Here is a 13,545-nt window from a genome sequence, read left to right on the forward strand (position 1 = left end):
GGCAATCTATTGTTTTATAAACCTTAATATAATAATGACAATTACCCAAAATCAATGGGACATTCATCTCAGGTTTGGTTATTGCGCTTCTTGTTATTCCTTTTGTGCTCATCTCTTTTTTCTCCCAGTATATGTAGCTGTTATATTTATTGTATTTCTCTTTTTGTATTTTCAAATGTGTCTTTGAAAATATTACACAATATACTTGGGTCCTATACAACCCCTCTGGCAACTCCTCTCAGTGTAGCTCCCTCTCCTACAAACAAAGCTTTCTTTTTCATCAAATCCAACTTGTGCTACCTGTACATACTTAGATGTTTAAGCTTCCAATGAAGCATGGTTTATTTACCAGATACTACACTTTTTTTTTTTTTTTTTTGGTTTTTCGAGACAGGGTTTCTCTGTGTAGCTTTGCACCTTTCCTGGATCTCGCTCTGTAGACCAGGCTGGCCTCGAGCTCACAGAGATCCACCTGGCTCTGCCTCCCGAGTGCTGGGATTAAAGGCATACGCCACCACCACCCAGCTGATACTATACTTTTAAAGGAAACTGACTCTCCTTCTGCTACAAGATATCAATTACCAATAACTCCTCAGCTATGGGTGGTCTTCATGCTCATGTCCTCTCTCCATGCTGGGATTTTGTCTGGTATGACGTTGTGCTTGCTGGCATAGATAACATGAGTTCAGATCTGCAGTCATTCTGTGGTATTCTGAAAACATTGTCTATTTGTAGCCATCCATCAGCTTGGCTCTTACAATATTTCCACCCACATTTCATAATAATTCTTGAGCTTGGAGGGAAGGCGGCATGAGACAGGCATAGTGTGGTGCATTCCATAATCTATAATTCTCTCCATGTTCACAAGTTGTGTGTTAATCACTATCTACTGCAAAAATAAGCTGTGCTAATGAGAGCTGGGAGATGAACTAATCTGTAGGTATAGTTATAAGCCATTGCAAATTGGTCTAATACTATGTCCATTTAGGAGAATAATGATGGTGGGTTCTTCGTGGGACCTATGACCTGTTTAGCTTAGGTTTTGGCCCTGATAGTGGTGTTAGCTGTGAATTTCATCTTGTGGAGTTAGATTTAGATCCAGTCAGAAATTGTTTGTTAACTCCCATGTTATTTGTGCCACTATAGCACCAGAAGGCATATCTTGCCAGGCTTCCTTGTAATTGAAATGTTGACAGCACTAATTGCCTATACATCACATACTTTAAAACATGGTTATATTAAGCTACCCATTTTAAAGTTTTAATTAATTCTATTCACTTTAGAATAGAATAGAATCCAAATATTAGTTATCTTCCATGAGCCCCTTCTTTGATTATTCTGACTTTCCTTTTAATTCTTTAGATTCTCAGGCTGAGGGCATTTGCTATTGCTATTTTCTGTCTGGTGGCTTTTTGAGCCCACTCCATAACTTAAGCCCTTCTTAGTTTCCTGTTTAAAGATCACATGACTCATGGAAATTTCATTGCTAGGCTATACAAGCTAACACCACTGAGCCCTGCTATAACTACCTTTACCTTTCAGATGAGCTCCATTTATCCTTCCTAGTTGAAAAGGTTGATTCTTCTCTAGTCTACTCTCCCCTGAAGTATAAATTTCACGAGAATTGTTTCAGTCAGTAACATATGTTTAATATCTACTTGATTCTATAATAAAATAAATACTCAACAAAAATATCTAGATGCAATTGATGTCTCAATAGTTATCCTGTAACTACCTGAAAAATAATTCCAAAGCTCTGATACAATGTTGGAGAAATAATTTTAGGTCATTAAGAAAGATGCTACTGGTGTTTGATGTCTTCTCTCTGGTTTCTTCCTAAATTATCCTCAAATATGTAAATAAGAAGCTTGAGATCATCATTGATATATAAATTAATGTTTCTAACTGTTCATTAAATTATTATTTGTCTGCTATCCATGGTCAGTTAATACCTAATGCAAAATGGAGAAAACAGTAGAACATTTTGACATCAGAAATATGAATTCACTGTTTATGGGGAAGCCAATCTTTATGTTCAGGAATTTGGGGTTTACATGACTAAAGTTCTAAGAAATCATGTAGTCAGATTCATCTTAAAATTTTACCAGATATTTTGAATGTTTGTGAAGTGATAAAGACTAGCAATAGAATGTCAGGAGAGGTAGGTAGAAAGCTTCTAACATGAGAGTTGTTAAGATGAAGAAGAGGCTCAGTGGAAAAAGTAATTGCCACCAAGCATGATAATTTGGCTTTGATCACAGAGACCTTCATGATGGAAGGAAAGAACCAACTCATATAATTTGTTCTCATAAACACACACACACACACACACACACACACACACACACACACACACACACACACACACAATGAAACAGAAAAAATAAAGAAGCAGTCTAGGCAGACTAGAAATACAAGACAAAGTAATATAAGGTGAAATTAATAGGAAATTAAATAGATGGGAGAGATGGCTTTGTGTTGAAGAGCACATACTACTCATGCATAGGACATGAGTCCAGTTCCCAGAAACCACATTCTCATTGACAAACATCTACAATTACTAGTCTAGTAGATTCAGCACACTCCTCTGCCTTCTGTAGGAAATATGCCCATGCTGTCAAAGCACTCAATACACATAAAAAGTCAAAACAAATTAATTCATTTTTAAAAGGAAAAAATGGATCATTGGGGAGAGCTTGTCTGTGTGAACTTAAGGAATCTCTTTTTTTTCATTATTCTTTATTAAGAAATTTTCAGTGTTTTTGATCTTAGCCATTCTGACAGGTATAAGGTGGTATCTCAGAGTCAACTTGATTGGCATTTCCTGGATAATTAGAGATGTTGAGCAATTCCTTAAATGTCTTTCAGCCATTTGACCTTCCTCTGTTGAGAATTATCTGTTTAGTTCTATAGTCCATTTCTTACTTGGACTGTTGGGCATTTTGATGTCTAATTTCTGGAGTTCTTTATATATTCTGGATATCAGCCAAAGATGACTAGACTGCTACTCACAACTCCAGGGAGGCTACCTAGAAAACAGGACCCTAAGAAAGACACAGGGATCGCCCAATGACAGAGAAATGGATGAGACCTACATGAACAACCAGGACAAGGGTGGGGGTAATGAAGGGCAAGGTTCGAGGGAAAGAGAGCTTAGGGGAGCAGGAGATCCCAGCTGGATCAAGAACAGAAAGGGAGAACAAGAAATAACAGACCATGATAAATGAAGACCACACGAGAACAGGAAGAAGCAAAGTGCTAGAGAGGTCCCCCGAAATCCACAATGATACATCCTCTGTAGACTGTTGGCAATGGCTGAGAGAAAGCCTGAACTGACCTAGTCTGGTGATTGGATGGCCAAACACCCTAACTGTCGTGCTATAACTCTCATCCAATAACTCATGGAAGTAGATGCAGAGATCCATGGCCAGGACCCAGGTGGAGCTCCAGGAGTCCAATTGTCGAGACCAAGATTGGAAAAATCACAGGGACAAATAGCCAAACTAATGGAAACACATGAATTATGAACCAAAAGCTGTGGAGCCCCCAATTGGATCAGGCCTTCTGGATAAGTGAGACAATTGAATATTTGAACAGTTTGGGAGGCACCTAGGCAGTGGGACCGGGACCTGTCCTTAGTGCATGAGCTGGCTGTTTTGAACCTGGGGCATATGCAGGGACACTCTCAGTCTGGAAGGAGGGCACTGGACCTACCTGTATTGAATCTACCAGGTTGAGTTGAATCCTCAGGAGAGTCTTTGTCCTGGAGGAGATGGGAATGGATGGGAGGGGCTGGGGGGGAGGCGGTAGTGTGGGCAGGAGGTGGGAGGACAGGGGATCCCATGTCTGGTATGTAAAATTAAAACACAAATATAATTTTAAAAATCTGTAAGAGAAGAACTCCAAAATATGAAAAAAAGAAATTTTTTACTAACTCCACATGCTATCCAAAGACCCCCCTCCTGCCTCCTACCACCCCCCAGCCCTCTTTTCCAAGTCACCCCTCATCCCCACATCCCCCAAATCGAGGTCTCCCATGTGGAGTCAGCAGAGCCCAGAACACTGAGCCTAGGCAGGTCCAAGCCCCTTACCACTGCACCAAGGCTATGCAAGGTGTCACACCACAGGCACTGGATTCCAGAAGCCTGCCCATAGACCAGGGACATATCCCAATCTCCCTGCCTGGGTGCCCCCCAAACAGTTCAAGCCAAACAACCATCTTCCATATCCAGAGGGCCTACCTAGCCCAGTCCTAAGGGGGCTCCACAATCACAAGTCCACAGTTCATGGGCTTCCACCTAGTGTGGCCAGTCATCTCTGCACATCCTCCCATCATGATCTCCTTGTCCCTCACCTGAAGAATCCCTCCTCTCTGTCATCAGTTGGATTCTCAGCGCTCAGCCTGGTGCCTGGCCATGGATCTCTGTATCTGCCTCCATCTGTCACTGGACAAAGGCTCTATGAAGACATCTAGGTTATTTGCTAGGCTGGTCACCAGCATAGACTGATCCAGGCACCCTCTAGACCACTGCCAGCAGATCAAGGTGGAGTCAACCTTGTGGATTCCTGACAGCCTCTCCAGCACCCTACCTCTTCCTATTTCCATGATGTCCTCATCCATCATGGTATCTTCCTCCCTGCCCTCCCACTCTATCCCTGTTCCAGCTTGACCCTCCCATTTCCCTATATTCTCACCCCCCACTCCTCACCCTTTGCCAGTCCCTCACTCAGTCCACTCATATAGATCTCATTCACTTCCCCTTTACAGGATCATCCATGTGTCCCTCCTAGGGTCTTTTCCTGTTACCTAGTCTCTCTGGAGTTGGGGTTTGCAGTCTGGCCATCCCTTCCCCCCCATTTAGTATCCACTTAAGAGTGAGTACATACTATGATTGTTCTTCTGGGTTAACTCACTCTAGATGATATTTTCTAGTTCCATCCATTTGCTTGCAAATTTTATGATATCATTGTTTTTTACTGCTGAGTAGTACTTCATTGTGTATATATGCCATATTTTCTTTATCCACTCTTCAGTTGAGGGGCGTCTAGGTTGTTTCCAGTTTCTTGTTATTACGAATAATGCTGATATGAACATATTTGAGCATGTGTCCTTGTGGTAAGATTGAGCATTCCTTGGGTATATGCCCAAGTGTGGTGTAACTGGGTCTTGAGGAAGACCTATTCCCAATTTTCTGAGAAACTACCATCCTGATTTCCAGAGTGGCTGTACAAGTTTGCATTCACACCAGCAGTGGAGGAGTGTTCCCCCTGCTCCATATCCTCTCCAACATAAACTGTCTTCAGTTTATTTGATCCTAGCCATTCTGACAGGTGTAAGATGGTATCTCAGAGTTGTTTTGATTTTCATTTCCCTGATGACTAAGGATGTTGAGCAATTCCTTAAATGCCTTTCAGCCATTTGAGATTCTTCTATTGAGAATTCTCTGTTAAGCTCTGTAGCCCATTTTTAAATTGGATTATTCAGTATGTTGATGTCTAGCTTTTTGAATTCTTTATATGTCTTGGAGATTAGCCCTCTGTCAGATGTGGAGCTGGTGAAGATCTTTTCCCATTCTGTAGGCTGTTGTTTGTTCTTATTGACCATGTCCTTTGCTCTACAACAGCTTCTCAGTTTCAGGAGGTCCCATTTATTAACTGTTGCTCTCAGAGTCTATGCTACTGGTGTTATATTTAGGAAGTGACCAATTCGTCCCAGACTACTTCTTAATTTCTCTTCTATCAAGTTCAGTGTAACTGGATTTATATTCAGGTCTTTGATCCACTTGGATTTGAGTTTTGTGCATGGTGACAGACAAGGATCTATTTGCAATCTTCTGCATGTTGACATCTAGTTATGCCAGCACCATTTGTTGAAGATTCTTTCTTTTTTCCATGGTACAGTTTTGGCTTCTTTGTTGAAAATCATATGTTCATAGGTGTGTGGATTAATGTCAGGGTCTTCAATTTTATTCCATTGGTCCACGTGTTGGTTTTTATGCCAGTACCATCTGTTTGTATTATTATAGCTCAATAGTAGAGCTTGAAGTCAGGGATCATGATGCCTCCAGAGGTTGCTTTACAATACAAAACTATTTTAGCTATCCTAGGTTTTTTGTTTTTCCATATGAAGTTAAGTATTGTTCTTTCCAAGTCTGTGAAGAATTGTGTTGGGATTTTCATGGGGATTGCACTGAATCTGTAGATTGCTTTTGTTAAGATTGCCATTTTTACTATGTTGATTCTACCTATCCATGAGCATGGGAGATCTTTCCATTTTCTGATGTCTTCTTTAATTTCTTTCTTCAGAGACTTAAAGTTCTTATTATACAGGTCTTTTACTTGCCTAGCTAGAGTTACCCCCAAGGTATGTGGCTATTGTAAAGGGTGATGTTTCTCTAATTTCTTTCTCAGCCCGTTTTTCATTTGTATATAGAAGGACTACTGTTTTTTTTTTAAAGTTAATCTTGTATCTTTCCACCTTACTGAAGATGTTTATCAGCTGTAGGAGTTCCCTGGTAGAATTTTTGGGGTCACTTATGTAGACTATCATATCATCTGCAAATATGAAGGTTTGACTTCTCCCTTTCCAATTTGTATCCCCTTGATCTCCTTTTGTTGTCTTATTGCTCTAGCTAGAACTTCAAGTACTATATTGAATAAGTATGGGGAGAGTGGACAGTCTTGCCTTGTTCCTGATTTTAGTGGTATTGCTTTGAGTTTCTCTCCATTTAATTTGATGTTGGCTGTTGGCTTGCTGTAAATTGCTTTTATTATGTTTAGGTATATTCCTTGTGTTCCTGATCTCTCTAGAACCTTTATCATAAAGGGGTGTTGGATTTTGTCAAATGCTTTTTCAGCATCCAATGAGATGATCATGTGGTTTTTTTCTTTCAGTTTGTTTATATGGTGTATTATACTGACAGATTTTCATATGTTGAACCACCCTTGCATCCCTGGGATGAAGCCTACTTGGTCGTGGTGAATAATTTATTTGATGTGTTCCTGGATTTGGTTAGCCAGCATTTTATTGAGTATTTTTGCATTAATGTTCATGAGGGAGATTGGTCTGCAATTATCTTTCTTTGTTGCATCTTTGTGTGGTTTGGGTATCAGGGTAACTGTAGCCTCATAAAAAGAATTTGATAATGTTCCTTCTGTTTCTATGGTGTGGAACAATTTGAAGACTATTGGTATTAACTCTTCTTTGAAAATCTGGTAGAATTCTCCACTGAAACCATCTGTTCCTGGGCTTTTTTGGTTGGGAGAATTTAATGACCATTTCTATTTCCATAGGGGTTATTGGTCTATTTAAATAGTTTATCTTGTCTTGATTTAACTTAGGTTTGGTGTACCTATCCAGAAAATCATCCATTTCTTTCAGATTTTCCAATTTTGTGGAGTACAGGTTTTTGAAGTATGACCTGATGATCCTCTGGATTTCCTCATTGTGTGTTGTTATGTCCCCCTTTTCATTTCTGATTTTGTTGATTCTCATGCTCTCTATCTCTGTTTTTTTGGCTAATTTGGATAAGGGCTTATCTATCTTTTTGATTTTCTCAAAGAACCAACTTTTTGTTTCATTTATTTTGTATATTATTCTCTTTGTTTCTATTTTATTGATTTCAGCCCTCAATTTGATTATTTCCTTGCATTTGTTTCTTCTGAGTGAGTTTGTTTCTTCTTGTTCTAGAGCTTTCAGTTGTGCTGTTGAGTCACTAGTGTGAGATTTCTCCAGATTCTTTATGTGGGCATTTAGAGCTATGAATTTTCCTCTTAGTAATACTTTCATGGTGTCCCATAAGTTTGAGTATGTTGTACATTCATTTTCATTTAATTCTAGGAAGTCTTTAATTTGTTTCTTTATTTCTTCCTTGACCCATTGGTGATTCAATTGTTCATTATTCAGTTTCTATGAGATTGTAGGCTTTCTGTAATTTTTGTTGCTGTGGAAGTCTAACTTTAAGCCATGATGGTTTGAGAAGACACAGGAGGTTATTTCAATTTTTTTTTTGTATCTGTTGAGATTTGCTTTGTGACCAAGAATGTAGTTGATTTTGGAGAAGGTTCAATGGGGTGCTGAAAAGGAAGTATATTCTTTTGTGTTAGGTTAGAATGTTCTATAGATATCTATTAATTCTATTTGAGTCATAATGTCTGTTAGTTCCCTTATTTCTCTGTTAAGTTTCTGTCAAGCAGACATGTCCATTGGTGAGAGTGGGGTGTCGAAGTCTCCCACTACTAGTGTATGGGGTTTGATGTGCGATTTAAGGTTTAGTAATGTTTCTTTTACAAATGTCAGTGCCCTTGTATTTGGGGAATAAATATTCGGAATTGAGACTTCATCTTGTCTGATTTTCCCTATGATAAATATGTAGTGCCCTTTCTGATCTCTTTCAATTGGTTTTAGTTTGAAGTCTATTTTATTAGATATTAGGATATCTACAACAGCAAACTTCTTAAATCCATTTGATTGGAATGTCTTTTCACAGCCTTTTATTCTGAGGTGGTATCTGTCTTTGATGTTGAGGTATATTTCTTATATGCAGCAAGTGGATGGATCTAGTTTTCATACCCATTCTGTTAGCCTGTGTCTTTGTAGAGGTGAATTGAGACCATTGATATTGATGGATATTAATGACCAGTTACTGTTAATTCCTGTTTTTTTTTTTTTTTGTTTTTTTTTTGGTGGTAGTGTTGTATGTTTCCCTTCTTTGGTTTTTGTTGTTATGGGACTATCTATTGCCTGTGTTTTCATGCGTGTCTCTAACTTCCTTAGGTTGGATTTTTCCTTCAAGTGCTTTCTGTAGGGCTGTATTTGTGGAAAGATATTGTTTAAGTCTGCTTTTATCCTATAATAATTTGTTTATTCCATCTATGTTGATTGAGAGTTTTGCTGGGTATAATAGTCTGGATTGGCATCCATGGTCTCTCAGGATCTGCATACCATCTGTCTAGGACCTTCTGGGTTTTAGAGTCTCCACTGAGAAGTCAGGTGTTATTCTTTTTTTTTTTCTTTTTTTTTTTGAGACAAGGTTTCACTGTGTAGTTTTGTGCCTTTCCTGGATGGAACTCACTTTGGAGACCAGGCTGGCCTCAAACTCACAGAGATCCACCTGGCTCTGCCTCCCGAGTGCTGGGATTAAAGGCATGTGCCACCACTGCCTGGCTAGGTGTTATTCTTATAGGTCTGCCTTTATATGTTACTTGGCCTTTTTCCTTTGCAGCTCTTAATATTTTTCTTTATTCAGTATGTTTAGTGGTTTGATTATTATGTGGCAAGGGGACTTTTATTTTGGATCCTGTCTATTTGGTGGGTGGCTGCTCACAGGCACTGGCTGTGTCCCAGAGCCTAGGTCCTAGAGGCAGGACATTCTGTGTAGGAGAAGTATCTCTTACCACTTGGTCCAATGAGAGCTGGCAGATTATGTGACCTGTTTGTTTTCTAACAAGGGAAAGAAATGTGAGTGGAGCTGGAGGGGGGATGATGTGGGGAGGACCTGGGAGGAGAAGAGGGATGGGAACCTGTAATTAGGATATATGTTTTGAGGAAGAAAATCTATTTTCAATGAAAGGATAAAAAGAAATTCTTAAAGGATTAATAAAATAACTTTTAAAGTGGAAAATAGAGAGCCAGGCATTGGTGCATTCCCAGCACTTGGGAAGCAGAGGCAGGCAGATCTTTGTGAGTTCAATGCTAGCCTGGTCTCCAAAGGGAGTTCCAGGAAAGGTACAAAGGTATACAGAGAAATTCTATCTTGAAAAACCAAAAAAAAAAAAAAAAAGGAAAATAGTTGTGTTCGAGTGCATAACTCTGAACTTTCCATTTTAGTAGGAGCCTCTTTAAAGCAATGAAAAATCAGAGTGCCACCAAGGATTTGTGTTTTTCATAGCTCTGCTTACTTAGGTTCTTAAGAGAAGGGTTATCAGAGTTATGGTGTCTATTGCTTTGATGAAACATCATGATCAAAAGCAGCTTGGGGAGGAAAAAGTGTCTTTCAGCATACAACTCTCAGGTCATACTCCATCATCAAAGGGAGGAAGTCAGGACAGGAAGAAAACTGGAAGTGGGAAAGCTTACAGCTCTCAGGCCATACTCCATCATCAAAGGGAGAAAGTCAGGACAGGAAGAAAGCTGGAGGCAGGGACTCAAGCAACAGCTGTTGGAGGAGCTTTGCTTACTGTCTTGCTCCCCATGGCTTGCTCAGCCATTTTTCTTACATCATCCAGAACTACCAGCCCAGGGCTTGCACCATTCACAGTGAACTAGATTTTCCCACATCTATCATAAATTAAGAAAATGCCCCACAGGCTTTCTACAGAATGATCGTAGGAAAGCATTTTCTCAATTGAGAGTTCTTCCTCTCAGATGACTCTAGCTGTGTCAACTTGACCAAAAACAAAACAAAACAAAACACAAAAGCAAAACAAAACATAAACCAAACAAACAAAAAACCCAACCAGCACATGTATTATTATGCAGATAAAAAGAGAACTTGGTAGACTTCAAACTGAGCCTTAATAATTAATCATCATATGAAAAAGCTAAAAAGTTATAACATGGGGAAGCACACACTCTAACACTTAAGAGGGAGTATTCAGAAAAACAGAATGTGAAATGGTTGGACAGAGGGAGAACCTGTGGCAGATTGTGATCCATTGTTGAGTTAAGCATGAGATCTGTAGTCCCCATAGACTCTGACACTCTTCATGCTTAGGTCCCAACCTCTGGTCCTCACAAACTCCTCTCACTGAACTTCTGTCCAGGGCCAGCCCTGGGCTTCTTCTCTTTAGATATTTTCTTCTTTCTTTGGCTCCTCCCCAAAATTATTTAATTTGTTCTGGAATTTTCTCTTTGGTCATACTAACTATTCTTTGACTCTCAATCTTAGTTAAATTTGGGTATCTGAGGAAAGTACACTGTCTTCAAAGCTCTGTTGAAGAGACACCACTCTCCTCCTTCTCTATAGGCACCAGTACCCAGTGTTGACATTCTCTTGGGTTCTCATTTCACTTATAAATCAATTACTGGCCAACTTCATGATAAAGCATTGATGCCATTAGTACCATTGTCCTGAGATTGGTACTGAACTCCAATTTTCTTCTTCTCACCTATTAAAGACTTTGCCCACGTCTCAATCTTTTACCCTACTCAATGAGTAATGGGTAATTAATGGCAGAGAGCCATGGATGTGACCTGAAAAAGCTTAGTGTCTTAGTCCTCATCATAGCATCCATTTCTCCCCACAATTCACCCGAGAACCTCACTACAATATTTTCAGTGAGATTGTAGTTACATACAGCAATCCAAAGTATTCTATTGTCTATGTCAATTTTAATAATAGGATTATTATTTTTCTAGTGCTTGGGATTGAACCCAAGGCCTTCTTGCATGCAAAGCAAGTGCTCTACCATCGAGCTATAGCCCTAGCATAAAACACTTGTTTGAAGACAGGAAGAAGTCAATTTTGAACCATCCAATCTAATACTTTGTAGAGGAGTGGAAAACATAGGTTTTGACAGAGTTTTCTATAGCTTTTATAGAATCTGTTATATTAAAAATTCTCTCTGTCTATCTATCTGTCTCTCTGTCATCCTGGTACCCTGTACTCCACCATCTCGGCACCCCAGGAACACTGTGTCTTTGATTCCCCAAACTCTGTGATCCTCTGGAGCACTGGACCCTGTAGATATACAGGTTCTAGAAGTCCTGGGAGTTTTTGGACCTTGCAAGAAAGGTTTTGCCTCAGAGTCCTAGGCAAGCAGCTTCTCTCTGGCTTCAGAAAGAACAATAGGATTCTTCAGTGTTATGATGTTCCTGCCTCATCCTCCTGAGGGCTATGGTTACAGAAGTGTATCATCATGTCAAGCATTTTATTATCATATTTAGTCAGTATGTGCTTTCAACATTTTTTTTCATTGCAGTCTCATTTTTATAACTTACTGGAATCAAGGTAAACCAAAAGGTTTCTTAAACCCTTTGAAATTCTTCTGTGTGGTGATCATTTCCTCTTTTGAATTCTACATTTACATGTGATAATATACATATATTAATAATTGTGATCTCTCTACTTTCCCTCTCCTCTCCTCACTCCCTCCTCCTCTTTCTTTCTTCCTCTCTCCCTCTTCCCCTTCCTCTCCCTCTTCTAGTTGTCCTCATGGTTTTTCAGTTAAACACCCTTTTTCTTCCAAAGTCAATAACATGAAAATATGGCATAACAAAATGTGTTTTATATGTCTAGCATGTATATGTATGTGAGTTTCTACATATACAATATATACATATAAATATGTGGGTTTTTAGCATTTCATTGAAGAAGAGTGAGAATTGATTAGATCTGGCATTAGAAAATAATGGATAAAATTTGGATGTGATGGTTCAGGCCTTTAATCCTGGCAATACTAGGCAATCTCTGTCAGCCTGGTTACACAGTGAGTTCCAGGCCAGCTGGAGCTACATGGTGAAACACTGTCTCAAAAATTAAAAAAGAAAAAATGAAACAGAAAACTATTGCTTTTTTTCACTAAAGAACCATTTTAATCATTAAATGCTCTATTTCCCCCTAACAACATACACATTTTTCAAGCTTTTTGGGATCTTTTATTTATCATTTTAGGGAAAAATTTGATTATATTGCTTAGGTCTTTTCTCAGAGCTATCTGCATGTCTTTATTTCTTAGACTGTAAATGATGGGGTTGAGCAGAGGTGTCAGAACAGTGTAAGTCACTGCTAGCAGTGTGTCATCCTTGAAAGAGTCACTGTTCTTGGGTCTCAGATAGACAAAACCAGCAAACCCATAATGTATGAACACCACAGTGAAATGGGAGGAGCAAGTTGAAAAGGTCTTATACCTTCCCTTGGCAGAGGGCAACTTCACAACCACTGTCATGATGAAGACATAAGATACCATGATCAAAATAAAGCTGCCCACCAACACAAAGGCAGTGAATGCAAGAAGAATCATTTTCTGATAAAAGGTGTAATTACAGGCAAGGGAGACCACAGGCTCAATATCACAAAAGAAGTGCTGAATGATGTTGGAGTTACAAAAGGACAAGTTGAATATTATGATGACAATGCACAGAGAAACTGAGAAGCCAAGCACAGCAGAGGCCATGATAAGCTGAAAGCAGATCTTTTGAGTCATCAGGATTGGATAATTCAGGGGGTTGTGAATAGCAGTGTAACGGTCATAGGACATGGCAGATAAGATGAAGCAATTATTACCTCCCAATCCAAAGAAGAAAAACATCTGTGTGGCACACTCAGGGAGAGAAATGGTCTTGCTCTCTGATACCAAGTCCACTAACATTCGCGGTAGGATCACCATAGTGGTGCAGGTTTCTGAAAAGGATAGGGCAAAGAGGAAAAAATACATGGGGGTATGAAGGTTGTGGATGAGCTTGATGGCCACCATGATGGATGCATTTGCTAGGAGGATGGTCACATGGGAGAGGAGAATCACAATGAAGAGTAGTTTCTGCAGTTCTGGGAAGCTGGAAAATCCCCACAGAAGGAACGTGGTCACTGTGGTGTGATTGTCCAT

The 13,545-nt window shown here is 39.4% G+C and overlaps 1 protein-coding gene across 1 annotated transcript; it reads right to left on the reverse strand.

Annotated features, from left to right (window-relative positions):
* Positions 1 to 12,579: 12,579 nt before the first annotated feature.
* Positions 12,580 to 13,545, reverse strand: LOC118577106 (olfactory receptor 10T2-like). Its single transcript, XM_036177152.1, has one exon. It carries the CDS (start codon positions 13,543 to 13,545, stop codon positions 12,580 to 12,582), a length of 966 nt encoding a protein of 321 aa, XP_036033045.1.

Source organism: Onychomys torridus, chromosome 1 (genome assembly GCF_903995425.1).
Source record: "Onychomys torridus chromosome 1, mOncTor1.1, whole genome shotgun sequence".
Classification (NCBI taxonomy): Eukaryota; Metazoa; Chordata; class Mammalia; order Rodentia; family Cricetidae; genus Onychomys; species Onychomys torridus.